At 39.4% G+C, this 15,461-nt stretch overlaps 1 protein-coding gene across 21 annotated transcripts in view; it reads right to left on the reverse strand.

The window, feature by feature from the left end:
* The window catches only part of LOC129722887 (poly(rC)-binding protein 3), a 577,573-nt gene that overhangs the window by 273,942 nt on the left and 288,170 nt on the right, over window positions 1–15,461 (reverse strand). For 19 of the 21 annotated variants that reach the window (XR_008727673.1, XM_055676723.1, XM_055676721.1 and 16 more), the window contains one exon: window positions 13,812–14,269. Coding sequence is in view for 20 of the 21 variants with exons in the window: in XM_055676723.1 (XP_055532698.1) it covers window positions 13,812–13,901 (90 nt within the window). In the remaining variant the exon portion in view is untranslated. Of the gene's footprint in view, window positions 1–13,811; window positions 14,270–14,384; window positions 14,794–15,461 lie in introns of all 21 variants that reach the window. The other 2 variants (XM_055676707.1, XM_055676709.1) reach the window with 1 other exon arrangement.

Consider the following 15,461-nt stretch of genomic DNA (forward strand, 5'->3'; position numbering starts at 1 on the left):
TTAAAATTTGGAGGAGGGTTAAGTTGTTCCGCGTTACGTAATTTTGGGGGTCATATTAAACGTTACTCATTGTTACATAAGGGGGGGGGGGATAATGGGTCTAAAATTTATATATTTAGTGTTACGTAATTTGTGTACGTCGCCTTGGTACAATTCTCTGAAAAGTTCCCGATTCGTCCGGGCAGGATAAAATAGCAAAACCACATGATATTATCATGATATTTTTTCCTGCTCGGGCATCCAAGCATTAACGGCAATTTACGAGTCGAAGGTATGTTCAAACATGGCTTGAAGGTTATCTGATTAATGTCAATTTCAATCCGTAAAGCGTTCTTCCCTCCCGAATGAGTTAATGTTTCTCGGTGAATCATTTAAAAACAAGCCAAATTCGTCACAATTTTAATTTTGATAGGCAGTAAAGCCATGATCCAACAAATAGCTGGAAAATAACTCTTCCTTGGAAGCATCGATTGCTTGAATATCAACTGACATTTTTTTCGCTAGGTAAATTACGTGATCAAACGTAAATTTTAAAATATTGGCCGCTCGTTCCAACACAGATGCGGTTTGAACCATCTTCAAACCTGGATAAAGACCTTCAGTGCTATAGTTCCTTCGCCATCACACGAAACCCAATTACAGAGCTGGCAGCGACTGAGTGACTCGAAAATAGGAACTTTAGAGACCAAATGCCTAAGAAAAAGACCAAAAAGGATTGTATTAAGAAGGCAATATAAACGTATAACTTTTGCAGCTTGATAACTACTGTATTCTCAAATTGTTTTAATGTTTTATTAATCAGAATAAATTCCAAACGATAACTAGAACGATAAATGGAAAAAGTGACTTTAAGGTGAAAAAGAGAGCTTTTCAGGTGATAACTAAGACTTTTTGGAGACTAGCTTTAAAATAGATACCAAATCTCTGAAATGAGACCTTGCAATTAGCTTGCTCCAAAAAAGTCATTTTGTGAAAGAATTATGGTTTTCTCTTCATTTTCTTATCGAAGAGAGGAAATCGTTGCTAGTTTTTCTCTCAAAACATAACGATCCTTTTGCAGTTAAGTAATTACAAAACAAATAATAATAATCATAGAAGTTACCCGTTTTTGTACAGAAACAAAAAAAAACAACATGAAGTCATAACACTGCGGTATCGTGCTTTAATTGCGTCGTTCTGACATATCACCACACCAGCAAGTTTTCCAACTATACTTCTAATGAAAATATTCCAGAGGAAATCATCTTTCCGGAAGATTTCGACAGGAAACACCCTCCCGGGATGAGGGAAATATGTGATAAAACTTTTTAATCATTTCCAAACAGCGAGCAATTATACCGTCACATCTGTTCATAACAGTCGAGACAGACTGCTGCTGCTGTGCGCGCTATCCCTACTACAAGTGGCGGCGAGCGGTCCTCTGTATTGGCAGACCCACAAACACATATGTGTGACATCCTCGTCTAGGATGGGACGACAAAAGGCAATGCCACATTTCTACGCTACGTTCCGGTTGTCTTTCGTCCATCGTTCACATCCAAGCCTGTGTTTGTATGTGTGCATTTTAATTACTTCGCAAATAAGAGCTTCAGATTGTTGTTTGATACTTATTAGTTTAATTAAAAGAGATGCCACTTGATTTCGTGAATGGATGCTAAGATTGGGAAGCATTTCTTCATACAGGTTATAAATGGTACTTGCTGATGAAAAATGTGTTGATTTTACAAATATTGTCAGAAAGGTTCTGATTTTTCAATCATGACATCAAACGAACGAAGGAATTTTACGTCAACTCCTGCTTATCGCACTTCGAAAGAAACTTTCACCTCATTAGCAGTAAAAGCAGGTTATCGTCTCTGAAGAGATATTCACTATTAACTCTATAACTCTATAACACTATAATTAACTCTATAACTCTATAACACTATAATTCACTATTGTAAATCGTTTTCAATTTCATCCTCAGTTATCAACATTCGTCACTTGCCTGTGACATTAAACATCCGTTCCCGGAAGTTCTCTTCCGAAAATAGCGCGAAATGTACAGCAACACTTGCGAGAAGCGATTGGTTTTCTATCGTCGCTCAAGCGAAAAATCTCTCTTTTACTTTATATAGCCTCTTTAAAGTGATTCTGCTGCTGTGTGGAAAACTGATATAGCACCCACTCGGATGACAAGTCAAAGTAGGCAAAACTTCAAAGTTTATACATATTCAATAGCACCAGCAGTAGCAGCATCAGTCGTCGTTGTTGTCTCTGCCAAGGGGCAACGGAAAGCATACTTTTCCATCTGCAACTACTAGTTCTAGTAACGAAACCTCAGCCCCTTATCACCATCATCATCATCACCGTCATCATCGCCATCACGCTGGACGCCGGACGGGTGGGACTTACATAAGTTCAAAAAGACAGAAAAAGCGGTCCCTGTGATGGGAATCGAAGCATGATAGGGACGGGGTGAAGGGATGGAATGAAAACGTGGATAAACTTCGAGTGTTTGCAGAACGGCGGACTACTTACTTCCCAAAGGGGAAAAAACAGCGAACGATTTTTTCGCAGCATAAAATAGGAACTTTTCCTTTTTCTGTAGGGTAGGAGTTATTTCGCCCTAAAAAGGGGCTTTTTTCGTAGAACGCTTAGGCTTTCGTTCAGAAGCAGTGTACCCTCCTGGACACCAGCAGTGTTGGTTTGTAGTTCTAGTCATACCCCAAGTGAGTGTACGTTCGGTAGGAAGTGGATCTTTTAGTTATTTTGTTTCTCGTTTTTTTTTCTCTGACAGTCAGTTGTTTCGTCTAAACTATACCATCAACTGAGAACGGACGGGATTAGTTCCTATACGTGGTGTGCTTTGACACGTAATGTAGCCACTCTTGGTTCGGCTTTCAAACACGCCTTCAATTACGGGATGATCTGACTGGCTTTCACAATTCCACCTGTGGGAGAATGGGTTTTCATCCTTCCTCGTCTAGTGTTTTGAATGGTTTTGCTGCAGATATGAATGTTTTTTTTTTTTTTTTTTTTTTTTTTGAAAGGGCCGGAATCATTTCGAAAACAATTGCAACTTAAAGCACGAATACGAATTTTCTGCAACATTTATTGTTTGAATTGAATAATTTTTTGACATTCATGAGCCCAACCGTACAAAGGTGGGCTGCGTAGCCGCAAGGTAACAAAGTCCACTTTGTCAAGCAAATGGTCGTGGCTTCGAATCTTAGGAGAACTAGGCCATTCGATGTAAAAATGGACTTAATCATGGGTTTATTCTCAGGCTCCCCACCAGTTACCCTTCCTTTACGTTGAAATCTACAATACCTTTGCGTCCTCTTAACAAAAATAAGTCCCACTTATCAATAAAATTGGCCAGAAGGACGCACGACGAAACTTCTCCAGGGAATTGTAATTGGTGATAATTGGCAGGAGGAACGAGCCTCGGTATAGTAGAACAGTAAGCGCGTAAAAGGAAGGGTATTACACACAAGCACTGATAAACAATAATAATAAGCATGCCACTTCACAATAGTGGTATTGCTAATAATAAAAGTGCGAGATACAGCAGACACCCGGGCATGTCTCACAATAGATCAACAATTCTGGTCGCAGTGAGGAAGTCCATACAGAAAGAGAGGTTCAACTGAAGACTGTCTAAAGGCGACACTGGGCACTAGAGGGTTAACGTAACGTATTTGTTTAACCAAGTTATTGTTTCAGGTAAATATCCCTCTGTCAAAGGTGTTGCCAATCCGGAAAAAAGCTTCAATTAACACCTTAGAAAATTTGCGTCCGAAAAGCATATTGTGCGTTATCTCTAAAGCGTTTGAAAGATTGTTAAAGAATCAAATATTTGCATATGTTACCAAAAAAAATTCTTACACGTTTTCAATCTAGTTAACGCCCTATGCACATTACAAAAACTTCAAGGAATCATCCATTAAAGATGTCACCCTTGACGCAAACTACAACTTCCCTGACCCCCTTCCCGCTCAATTACGTCACGTTTTCACATACCTCTCCCCCTTCTCTGGTTATAATTGACTTAAAATTAAAAAAATTGTATAAAACGCATTTTCTTTAAATTAAAACGATTTCCCAGGAAGAAAAACTGAAACTGAAAGGTAAAGAAGATTATGAAACAAAACTAGAAAAGGCGTTTAATCCTTAGTCCAAGGATTCTGTTGATGGACTCGCATATCGACGACATAGAAAGCCGAATCAGTAACTGCAGCATACTTGCTGATTTTTGAAAGACCATCCATATTTAGTTCCTCTTCTTCAATCAATTCGCAATCCAAATCTTCTTCACATGTTACAATAGCAAAGCATTCTTGTTCACGTTTTGTCACAAGTTTTTTAGGATTCAGAGAGAGCCTAAAACATGAATGAAATAGCGCTGTCATTCATAAACAAACATGCACGGTAAAATAGAACTATTTTTGTTAAATAATCGACGTTTATCGGTGAGAAATAAATTAAAAGCCACAAATTTCCGGACGTTTCGACTTACTCTTTTATTGTTTTTCAGTCATCTTCAGCCGATTTTGCTAGACTAAAAACTAAACCTACTCTTTTTTCTCCGTGTTCAGTATTTTTGTCACTGCAACCGATTTTATTATGTTTTGTGTGTGTTCTTTATCTTTTGTGACATATGCCCCTTTTTAATTTTGCTATGTCAGGATGACGTATCACTATTGGAAGTGGCCGTCATGATATAACCAATAGCATAAGTCCAGTCTGGTATTACACTTCGCATGAAGCGCACAACCGTACTGGGGGTTGTTCTCCAGATTTCCGGTAGTTCTAATAGCCATAACAGATGTTGCGAGTATTTTCTTTCCATATCACGTAGGCGACATGTCTCATCTTGAAGTTTATTCATAACCTTTACCTGATAACGGTTCGGACAATGCTCTATTACTAAACCTGTATATGTGCTTAGATCTTTCTTTGCAGGCTCCAGTATTTTGCGGGTTATCGAAACATTCGGTGCGATAAACCGCTTCGACTGCCCCCCCCCCCTTCGACGCGACTCCACCTTTAGAAACTTCCATGCTTTCAGCTCCATTCTGAGTGCAGAAGCGAAAAAGCCACAAAAGGGTTCTGGTCTTTCAAGTTCATCGGCTTTTTCGTTTCCATCGATCCCACAGTGACCAGGAACCCAATATACATTTGAAGTGCTTTGATGTGCATGTCGCAGACTTCAAAGCATTTGAAGCTACTTGACTGTCGGACATGATGCAAATGTTTGAGTGTCTGTATTTTCTGCGTAGGCATGCAACAGAACATTCTAGAATTGCTTGGACTTAAGCTTGGAAGACAGTCAGCTTTGGCCCATTGTAATTAACAGGTTTATACCTGGGCCAGATACTCCTGCTCCTACTCGATTGTTCATTTTTATTATTACTATTTATTCAAGCAATTTATGTGACCAAGGTCTCAATAAATATAACAATATTTGAATGTCAAGCTCATAGAAAGTTCGTTGGAAGATGGAGTGTGATGCAGGCGCATGAATCACGAGTTGTACCAGGTATACAAACATGCTGATATAATGAAGGTAATACAGCGGTGCAGGCTTCAGTGGACTGGACATGTAGCCAGAATGCCTGAGAAGAGCCGCCAAAACTATCTTCAGTAGGGAACCAGGAAGAGGCCTCGCACGCGGTGGATGTGCGAGATGGAAGAAGGTGCACGATCTGCTGGTGTACGAGGAGACTGGGGAACGGCTGCCCAAGACAGAAGAAGCTGGACATCACTAATTCCTTCGGCCCTAGACCGGTGAACGGTCCGTTAGCCAACAAACCAAACCAAACCAAACCACGAATTATTCTAACGATTCGTTGAAGTTAATCAAGTGTTCAACAAAAGCAAAATCTTTGATACAGGCGGTGACGGACTAATTATAGCCGTGCAATAAAAAGGGGTCTGCAGAAATCCAGTTGAAAACAGAGCGCATTGTGATGCACGAAAGTTCGCGAGAGACAAAAGCTTCGGTTAGTCGATTTCTCCATGGAGTAATTTATCTATAAACACAGCTTGATGCAATCGGCGACGGCGGTCAAGTGTATCAATTCCGATCAAGTGGAAGCGATTTGTATACGGAGGTAAGTTAGCAGGATCATGCTAGGGGAGCTGGACAAAGATCGGGACCACCGCGTTCCCGAACATCACGCTCAGGTTCAAACATTCGAAATCGTCTAAAATCTCGTCTAAAAATCGTCTAAAAAATTGTATCTTTTCACCATCCAGGCTTCATTGTTGATTGAAGATCTTTTGATCCTTAAAGCGCCTTTTTCGGCTTCTAATTGTATGAATTGATGCAGTGGAAGCATGGAAAGTTAAGCTTCCGATGCTTTGGTGTGCTCCTCATAGCACCCGTTATTGAAAGAGTGGCTAGCACCTGAAGTTTTTCTAGCCTATTTTGGGCGTCTTCTCTTTTGGTTTTAGCCACCAGACCAGTGGAGCGTAGGTAATTCTGTGTCTTACAATAGCCGAATAAATCCAATGGATCATTTTCGGTTTTAATCCCCACTGTTTACCAAAAGTTTTATTACATATCCATAGAGGATTTGTAGCTTTGCTTATTATTGACTTATTGTGTATTCCAGTTAAGTTTTTTGTCAAGGTGTACTCCTAGGTATTTGACGATGTCTGGGAGTTCCAAGAGCTCACCTTTTAATCTTATATAATTAAGCATATTTTTTCCTCTGGGTGAATGGAACAATAGTAGTTTTTGAAGGATTTATGTTTAAACAATGTTTAAGGCGGTTTGCAACCGATTAGAGATGATAGCATCATACTTGCCATGAACAATTATGACTATATCAGCAGCGAATCCAGCTATTTCAAAACTATTGTCTATCATTTTTTGAGGTGATATCACGCCTCCTTGCGGGTATCCTTTTACTGCTTTTACACTTATGTAGGAGCTTCCAAGGTTTGCTGATATTTCTCTTTTTGATAACATCTAGTTGATCAAATGAATGATGCAATTGTCGAAGCCAAGTTTTTTCATAGCCGTAGTCATTGAGTCATGAGATGAATTATCAAAAGGAATAAAGATAACCCGTACTGGTCGTCACGCTTCCGTCCTGGTTTCAAGAATTCCAGTCCTTGAAGCAGATGTACTTTGGTCTTCACTTGAGTCAATAACCGAGCCGGGGAAATGTGTTCATCATTAGCTCTAATGTTTCATTGGTACAGCTAGTATACCTACCCTTAACCATTTCATAATCTCTCAATTTTTCGCAAGTCTGTAGACTTTCATATTGAAAATACAAACTTTTATCTGTTTATCGAACATCCCAAGCAACTATCTTGTCCAACATTCGTACTGTCACAATATCGTTGATAAATTTTGGTAATTCACACGGCCGATGAGTTTTGATTCTGAATCCGGTGCAGTTTTTTTTCCGTGTTGGGTATTTTATCACTGCGACCAATTTTTTGATCTATTGTGACATATGGCTTTTTTAATTTTGCTAAATCAGGATAACGTACCACTATTGGAAGTGGCCGTCATGATATGACCAATAGCATTAGTCTAGTCTGGTATTACACTTCGCATGAAGCGAATAACCGGGAGTTGTTCTCCAGATTTCAGAGGGTTCTAACAGCCCCCTATTGAGGAACTTATGTCTTTTATTGATATTTGCCGGACATCGGCATAACAGGTGTTCCGAGTCTTCTTTTTCCATGCCACATAAGCGACACGTATCATCTTGAAGTTTTTTCATAAGCTTCAAGTGATAACGGCTCGGACAATGCCCTGTTATTAGACCAGTATATGTGCTTAGATCTTTTTTTGAAAGCTCCAGTATTTTGCGAGTCATGAGACCGTTCGGTGTTATAAACCTCTTTGACTGCCTACCAATGGAAGTATTTGTCCAGTTGGACTCCACCTTCGAAATTTCCCATGCTTTCAGCACCATTTTAAGTGAAGAAGCGGATAAGCCACAGAAAGGTTCTGGTCCTATGTACTGATGAGACGATCCAAGTCTTGCAAGTTCCCATCGATTCCACAGTAACCAGGAACCCAATATAAATTTACTTGATTATTGCAACCCAGTGTTTGAAGTGATTGAAAACACTCCCAAACAAGTTTTGATGTGCATGTTGCAGACTTCAGAGCATTTAAAGCTGCTTGACTGTCGGACATGATGCAAATGTTTGAGTGTCTGTATTTCCTGCGTAGGCATATAACAGAACATTCTAGTATAGCTTGGACTTCGGCTTGGAAAACGGTTGGCCATCGACCCATCGGAATTGATAGATCTACTCCTGGGCCTGTTACTCCTGCTCCCACCCGATCGTTCATTTTTTGAACCATCTGTGTAAAAAACAATTGATCCCGGACGGAGATCGGGACCCCCGCGTTCCCAAACATCGCGCACAGGTTTAACTATTTGATATCTTCTTTCAAAATTGTATCTTTTCTCCATCCAGTCTTCATTGTAGGTTACTAGGGGATTGATACGAATAGTTTTTAGAATATTTAGATGACCTGTTAGGTTACCTTCAAAGAGTTTTAAAAGTCTTTTAATCCTTGAAGCACTCTTCTCTGCTTCTAATTGTATAAACTGATGCAGTGGAAGCATAAAGAGTAAAGCTTCCAATGCCTTGGTTGGTGTACTTCTCATTGCACCCGTTATAGAGAGAGTAGCTAGCCGTTGAAGTTTTTCCAACTTATCTTGAGCACCTCTTTCTTTTGTTTTTGGCCACCAGACCAGTGAAGCGTAGGTAATTCTGGGTCTCACAATAGCCGAATAAATCCAATGGATCATTTTCGGTTTTAGTCCCCATTGTTTACCAAAAGTTTTATTACATATCCATAGAGTATTTGTGGCTTTGCCTATAACTTGCTCTAGATGTGTATTCCAGTTAAGTTTTTTGTCAAGGAGTACCCCGAGATATTTGACGTTGTCTGAGAGTTTCAAGAACTCACCTTTCAAGCTTATATTATTAAGCATAACTTTTCTCCTTCGTGTAAATGGAACGATAGTAGTTTTTGAAGGATTTACATTTAGACCTTCCCTATCGAACCACGAGGAAACAATGTTTAGGGCAGTTTGCATTCGGTTAGCGATGATATCGTCATACTTGCCACGAACAATTATGACTATATCATCAGCGAACCCAACTATTTCAAACCCTTCATCTATCATTTTTGCCTTTCTCCTAGAAAGGTATAGCAATCACTTGCAAAACCGAAAGTATAAAAGTGCTCCGAAGGGCCGAATGGCATATATCACTCGACTCAGCTCGACGAGCTGAGCATTTTCTGTATGTGTGTGTGTGTGTGTGTGTGTGTGTATGTGCAGATTTTTATTCTCACTCACTTTTCTCAGAGATGGCTGGACCGATTTTCATGAAATCAATTGCAAATGAAAGGTCCTGTTGCCCCATAAGACCCTATTGAATTTTATTGTAATCGGCTTTTTAGTTTACAGGTTATGTTTAAAAATGTGAAAATCATGAAACATCAATATCTCAGAAACTACACAACCGATTTGAACAAAATTGGTCTCAAAAGACCCTAGAAAACCCTTAAGTTTTGAATTTCATAAAGATTGAACTCGTGGTTCAAAAGTTATGAAAAGAAACGTGTTCTGAAGACAGTTTAATCTCACTCATGTTTCTCAGAGATGGCTGTACCGATTTTCATGAAATCAGTGTCAAATGGAAGGTCCAGTTGCCCCATAAGACCCTATTGATTTTTTTTGCAATCGGACTATTACTTTGCCTGTTATGTTTAAAAATGTGAAATCCAGCTAGGCAAAGGAACATATTCCGAAGACTACTTGGACTCACTCACTTTTCTCAGAGATGGCCGACCCGATTTCCACAAAATTAGTGTCAAATGAATGGTCTAGCTGCCTCAGAAGACCCTATTGAATTTTACTGTAATCGAACTGTAACTTCATTTGTGATGTGCCGACTTGTGAAAATCACGAAACTTCATTATCTCAGAAACTACACAACCGATTTGATTATTATTATCAGATGAGCGGGCTAGTTAAGGGTTAACTGATGAATTATGATTGAACACGGGGTTTCAAAGTTTGGTTGCCCTACACGCTCCCATTTCATTTGATTATAATCGAACTTAAGCAACCGTTATGTATTAAATTGTTAATAAAACAACGAAAGTCTATTATCTCAAAGATTACATGACTTATTTGAACATAACTAGTGTCATACGAACGAGTCATCTCTCAAACTTACAAATAACAAACTTCATAACAATTTGATATGTGGCTCAAAAGTTATGGAAAGAAGAGAAAGTCAAAGACTATTTAAAACTATACCTACTTTGATCGATATATGTGGCCTCAACATACATTGATTCCTTGTGGTTTGTTTGAAATCTGCAAATGCACGACGAATCGGCCATAGGATATGATCAAAGTCAAATAACAAATCGTTTGAAATGATTGGTTTTATCGAAATGACAACATCTTCGGCTTTTGGCTTCTGTACATCGCCTTAATTCTGAATATATTCATATTGGGTGGTATTCTGTCATTACCAGCAGACTTTCTGGCATCAATCTGACACCGGAAATACCCATATTGGGAGGTATTTTTGGTTGTTTTCCAGAAACTAAAAGTGGTCGTCTTCGAATTCAAAATAGTGTCCAGGGTCAATGTTTGGTTTCTATGCATCATCACGTTTACGAAAATATCCATATTGAGTATTATTCGGTCATTTCCGACTGTTGCCTGTAAGTTGCCATTTAGCAATTCAAAATGGTGCCTGAGGTCAATTGTTAGCTCCTTGCATCATTCTGGTTCCAGAGATACTTATATTGGATAGTATTAGTTTATTTTAGGCTGGTTTTCACAAACCGGTAGTCGCCATCTTGGATTGCAAAATGGTATTTAGGATACTGGTTAAACAAAAACTCATATTGGGTGATATTTGGTCACTTTGGACTGGCCGAAAGTCGTCATTTTGGACTTTAAAATTGCCTGTGAAATCAATTTCTGTCATCTGGGCGTAATTCTGGTTCCGAAAACATTCATATTGAATGGTATTTGGTCATTTCCGGCTGTTTGCCAGACACCGGAAGTCACCATCTTAAAATTCAAGATTGTGTCTGTGATCAATTTTTAGCTTCTGTGCATCTTTCTGGTCCCATAAATACTAATATTTAATGGGAATCGTCCATTTCAGGCTGTTTTCCAGAAACCGGAAGTTGCCATCTTACAATTCAAAATGTTGTCTGAAGTCGATTTGTGGCTCCAGTGCATCTTTACGGTTCCGGAAATACCCATATTGGGTGGTATTTGGTCATTTTCCGCTGTTTTTCCGACACCGGAAGTCACCATTTTGGATTTAATAATGGCATTTGGAGACAATTTCTGATTTTGAACGGCATACTGGTTAAAGAAAACTCATATTGGGTGGTATTTGGTCATTTTCTGCTGTTTTCAGAAACCGGAAGTCGCCATCTTAGAATTTAAAATGCTATCTGTGGTCGATTTTAGCTTCTGTGTATCATTCTAGATCCGGATATTATTATGTTGGGTGGAAATCGGCCATTTTTGGCTGTTTTCCAGAAACCGGAAGTTGCCATCTTACAATCCAAAATGTTGTCTGAGGTCGATTATGGAACATATTTGTTACCACTAAAAACATTCACCTGCCAATATGGTTCCATTTAGTTGATTAGTTCGCGAGATGTGCAGAAATTTGTGAAGCAACATGTACTTCCAGAAGAGGGAGGAGCGTCAAACCATTATGGCCATATTTGTAACCTCTGAAAACATTCACATACCAAATTTGGTTGTATTTTCTTGATTGGTTCTTGAGCTGTGCGAAATTTGTGTTTCATTTTCATGAGATCCCTACCTTATAGAAGAGGGAGTCGGATTTCAAACCATTATGTACATATTTGTTACCACTAAAAACATTTACCTGCCAAATTTTGTTCCATTTGGTTGATTAGTTCTCGAGATGCGCACAAATTTGTGTTTCATCCAACTATTATGGACATATTAGTTACCCCTCCAAACATCCACATGCCAAATTCGGTTTCATTTGCTTGGTTTGTTCTTGAGTTGTGCAGAAATTTATGTTTCATTTGTATGGGACCCCTCCCTTCCAGAAGAGGGAGGGGTCTCAAACTATCATAGGAACCTTTATCGGGACCAAAAACCCCTACATACAAATTTTCACGTCGATCGGTTCGGTAGTTTTCGAGCCTATATGGATCAAACAGACTGACAGACCGGACTACATTTTCATATGTATAGATTACAACATCAATACTTTAGAACCTAAAGAGTGAATATACATTTATTGGATTGAAGCGTTCATGTAAATCTATTTTTACAAATAAAATTTTGAATGAGAAAGGCTGGGTCTGGCCGCTAGGTGGATTAATTTAGGTTTTTTAAGAAGATCATCAACTGTTAACGACCACAATAGAGGAGATATCACTCCTCCTTGCGGGCATCCTTTTTTGTTTTTACACTTATGTACGAGCTTCCAAGGTTTGCTGATATTTCTTTTTTTGATAACATCTCGGTGATCCAATGAATAATGCAATTGTCGAAACCACGTTTCTTCATTGCAGCCGTCATTGAGTCATGGGATGAATTATCAAATGCTCCTTCTATATCAAGCAACGCCGAAAGTGAAATTTCTCTCGCTGCAAAAGATTTCTCAAGTTTTGTAACAATAGTATGAAGTGCTGTTACCGACGATTTACCCTCCTGATATGCAAATCGATATCTGCTGAGAGGAGATTTAGAAAAATATGATGACTTGATGTGTTCACCGATCATTTTTTCCATTGTTTCGAGAAGGACTGACGATAAGCTTATAGGCCTAAAGGATTTTGGTGATGTTTTGTTCCTTTTATTGACCTTGGGGATGAAAATAACCCGTACTTGTCGCCACGCTTTCGGAATTTATCCGGTGCAGTTTCTGCAAGGTTTAATTCTGATTGTTCGAGTTCATTGTTAAGTAAATTACTGGTGGTCTTCAATAAAAAAATCTGATTCTATCACTTTGTCTATTTATCATCCCACCCATCAGGGGGGTGACAAAATTTGTGTTACTGTAGAATTGTTTATAGAAACTCTAATGCATCGGTGTACTTAACACTTTTTAATATGACCCGTAGATAGTGATATAAGCATTTAAAATATGATAAACTTATCTTGCGAGATAATATTGAATTGCGTACAGTTCCCAAACTGTTTTTTCCGCTATGATAATACACCAACAAAAAAAAAAACGAAATACAATCGAATTGTATTAATTTTTTGCTCACTGTTGGTTAGTTATTGGTACTTAAATAACCTACCACCCGTAAAATGGTCGGAAAGTAAACGAATTTAATTTCACGCTGATTGCATGTCTGCAAAGCGAATACTAACTATCCAGAAATTAATTTAAAATGTATTGAGAAATACGCAACGAATCGTCCATCCACAACAGCAGTCAAATCTAATAACAGTCGACCTTTTCGAACGATTTGTCTTCGCTTCAGTTTAGCACCAAAAAGCCGTCAATTCACGCAGGAAGCTTAGCCTTTGGACCGGTAACAATATAGTCCCCGCCACGACCCGGCTCAACCGTTCAACGACGAAGCGCGCCACCGGAACAGCATTTTCGTACACCCGCCCGGAAATCCACAGGATTAATGGAAATTCCCTTTCCAATTATCCTTACTTTCAATTGCCGTTCAAACGGGCGGCACATCCCGTGCCTCAGTAAATAAGATCATTTGAAATATTAACGCTCAACCCACCGGGTCCGTCAGCGTAACGTTTTGGCCCTTCCCCAGATACGAAAACTCAGCTTACCTTGCCCTGCATGATGAGTCGGATAGTCAGCGTCACCGCCGGGTCTTCGGACAGGTTGATTTCGGTAAGCTTTGCCTTGGCTTCCTCCATTGTTGCTATTGCTGTTGCCGTTACTGCTGTTGCTGCTGCTGCTACTGTTGGATCGAGAATCTTTTCACTGGATTGCTCCTCGCGCGCGAAAAACTTGATTAATTTAAAATTTCGTCGAAACTTTTGCTCGCTGATTCACGGAGCGAGACGTAAATTTTCTTACTTATTATTTCTTCTCTTTTTAGCACACACCGTTGCACTCTTGTAGCTTCTTCTCTTCTTTCACTTTTGCACTGTTGTACTCTTTCTCACTAAGGGTTGTATGTGTGTGTGTGAATGTTAACCGGTTATCTCTCGCCGGAGGTTTAAGTAAATTAAAACGCTTTTACGAAACGCCAAGGAAAGAATTGAACCTTTTCAAAAAGGACCTATTGGAGAGAGAGAGAGAAATTGAAAGGTGAGGCAGAGAAGCGGGGAAGTTTTTAGACGACAATGGATCGATTAAGACAATTCGCAACAAGAACGGTTTGCAGAATCACTAACGTTTTACAGCAATGTGCGCTCAATTCTAGTAATCTACCAAACTGGTCTGGCTGCGAACTGCACAAACAATAGAAAGCAAGATCCAATCGCGAAATGAGCTATTCCTGTTCCGGATTTAGTGACCCGCGGGGAGTTGAAAAAGAATCCTAATTCGCAGCGAAATGGTGCACAACAGTAAATAGTTATTTGCTACACCCGAGTGCACACTTTTCGGGTTATTCTTCTCTTTCCCGTATGGTTAAGTGTGAGGGAGCAAAGGTTAGAGTAGGAGAATCAATTAGGTCGATGTGAGATGAATAACAAAATCTCGGATCTTGATATCCTAGTGCTAGTGTTCCTTTCCAGTTAGTAGTATGCTTCCAGAAGAGCACTTCTTCTATCGCACAACCGGGACCCGAGTATCAATTGCCTGAAAGTGGAGAAGAAAAACAAACAGTTAGAGGAGTTGTTCGCAAGCGTGTTGCTTTGTATGTGTGCACAGTGGGTACATGTGGGTGAGTATGTATGCCGCGCCAACCGAAGGCCTGGCGGGGGTCGGCAATTTGACGATGGTACGAGCGAAAATGATTTTATTTGATGAGGTAAAGTGATATTTGCCGTTTGATCAGAAAGATTATTACGAGTGGTAATCTAATTTGGGATTAAAGTGAGCAGTTCTGTAATGGAATTCCGAGGAAAGGTCGAATGGAGCGCATACGATGGAAGAGGCCTAAGTTTCCACGTGAGATTTTTTTATCATGTGTAGGGTGAGTTTAGGAGCTAGCTGACGGGTTTGGAAACCCCAAAATGGAAACCGTACTCAAAAAATGTTTTGTTCGAAGTTCAATCGACCAAATTATTTGTGCCCTCCAAGCCTTCCATAAGTTGAAAGCTCGATGGTCTAACCTTTCATATCGAAGGCTGGCACAATATTCTGGTATATGATTTGAATAGATGCCTTTGAAAAAATATCGGGATCGGCAAACAAAAACATTACACTTTTAGGCTTAGCATAAATAATGTGTTTTTCGTTATCAAACTGTTTCAAATACACAGCATTACAAAGCATGGATTTACATTCTATTTTTAATTTGCATT

The sequence above is a fragment of the Wyeomyia smithii genome, chromosome 2, assembly GCF_029784165.1.
Source record: "Wyeomyia smithii strain HCP4-BCI-WySm-NY-G18 chromosome 2, ASM2978416v1, whole genome shotgun sequence".
Classification (NCBI taxonomy): domain Eukaryota; kingdom Metazoa; phylum Arthropoda; class Insecta; order Diptera; family Culicidae; genus Wyeomyia; species Wyeomyia smithii.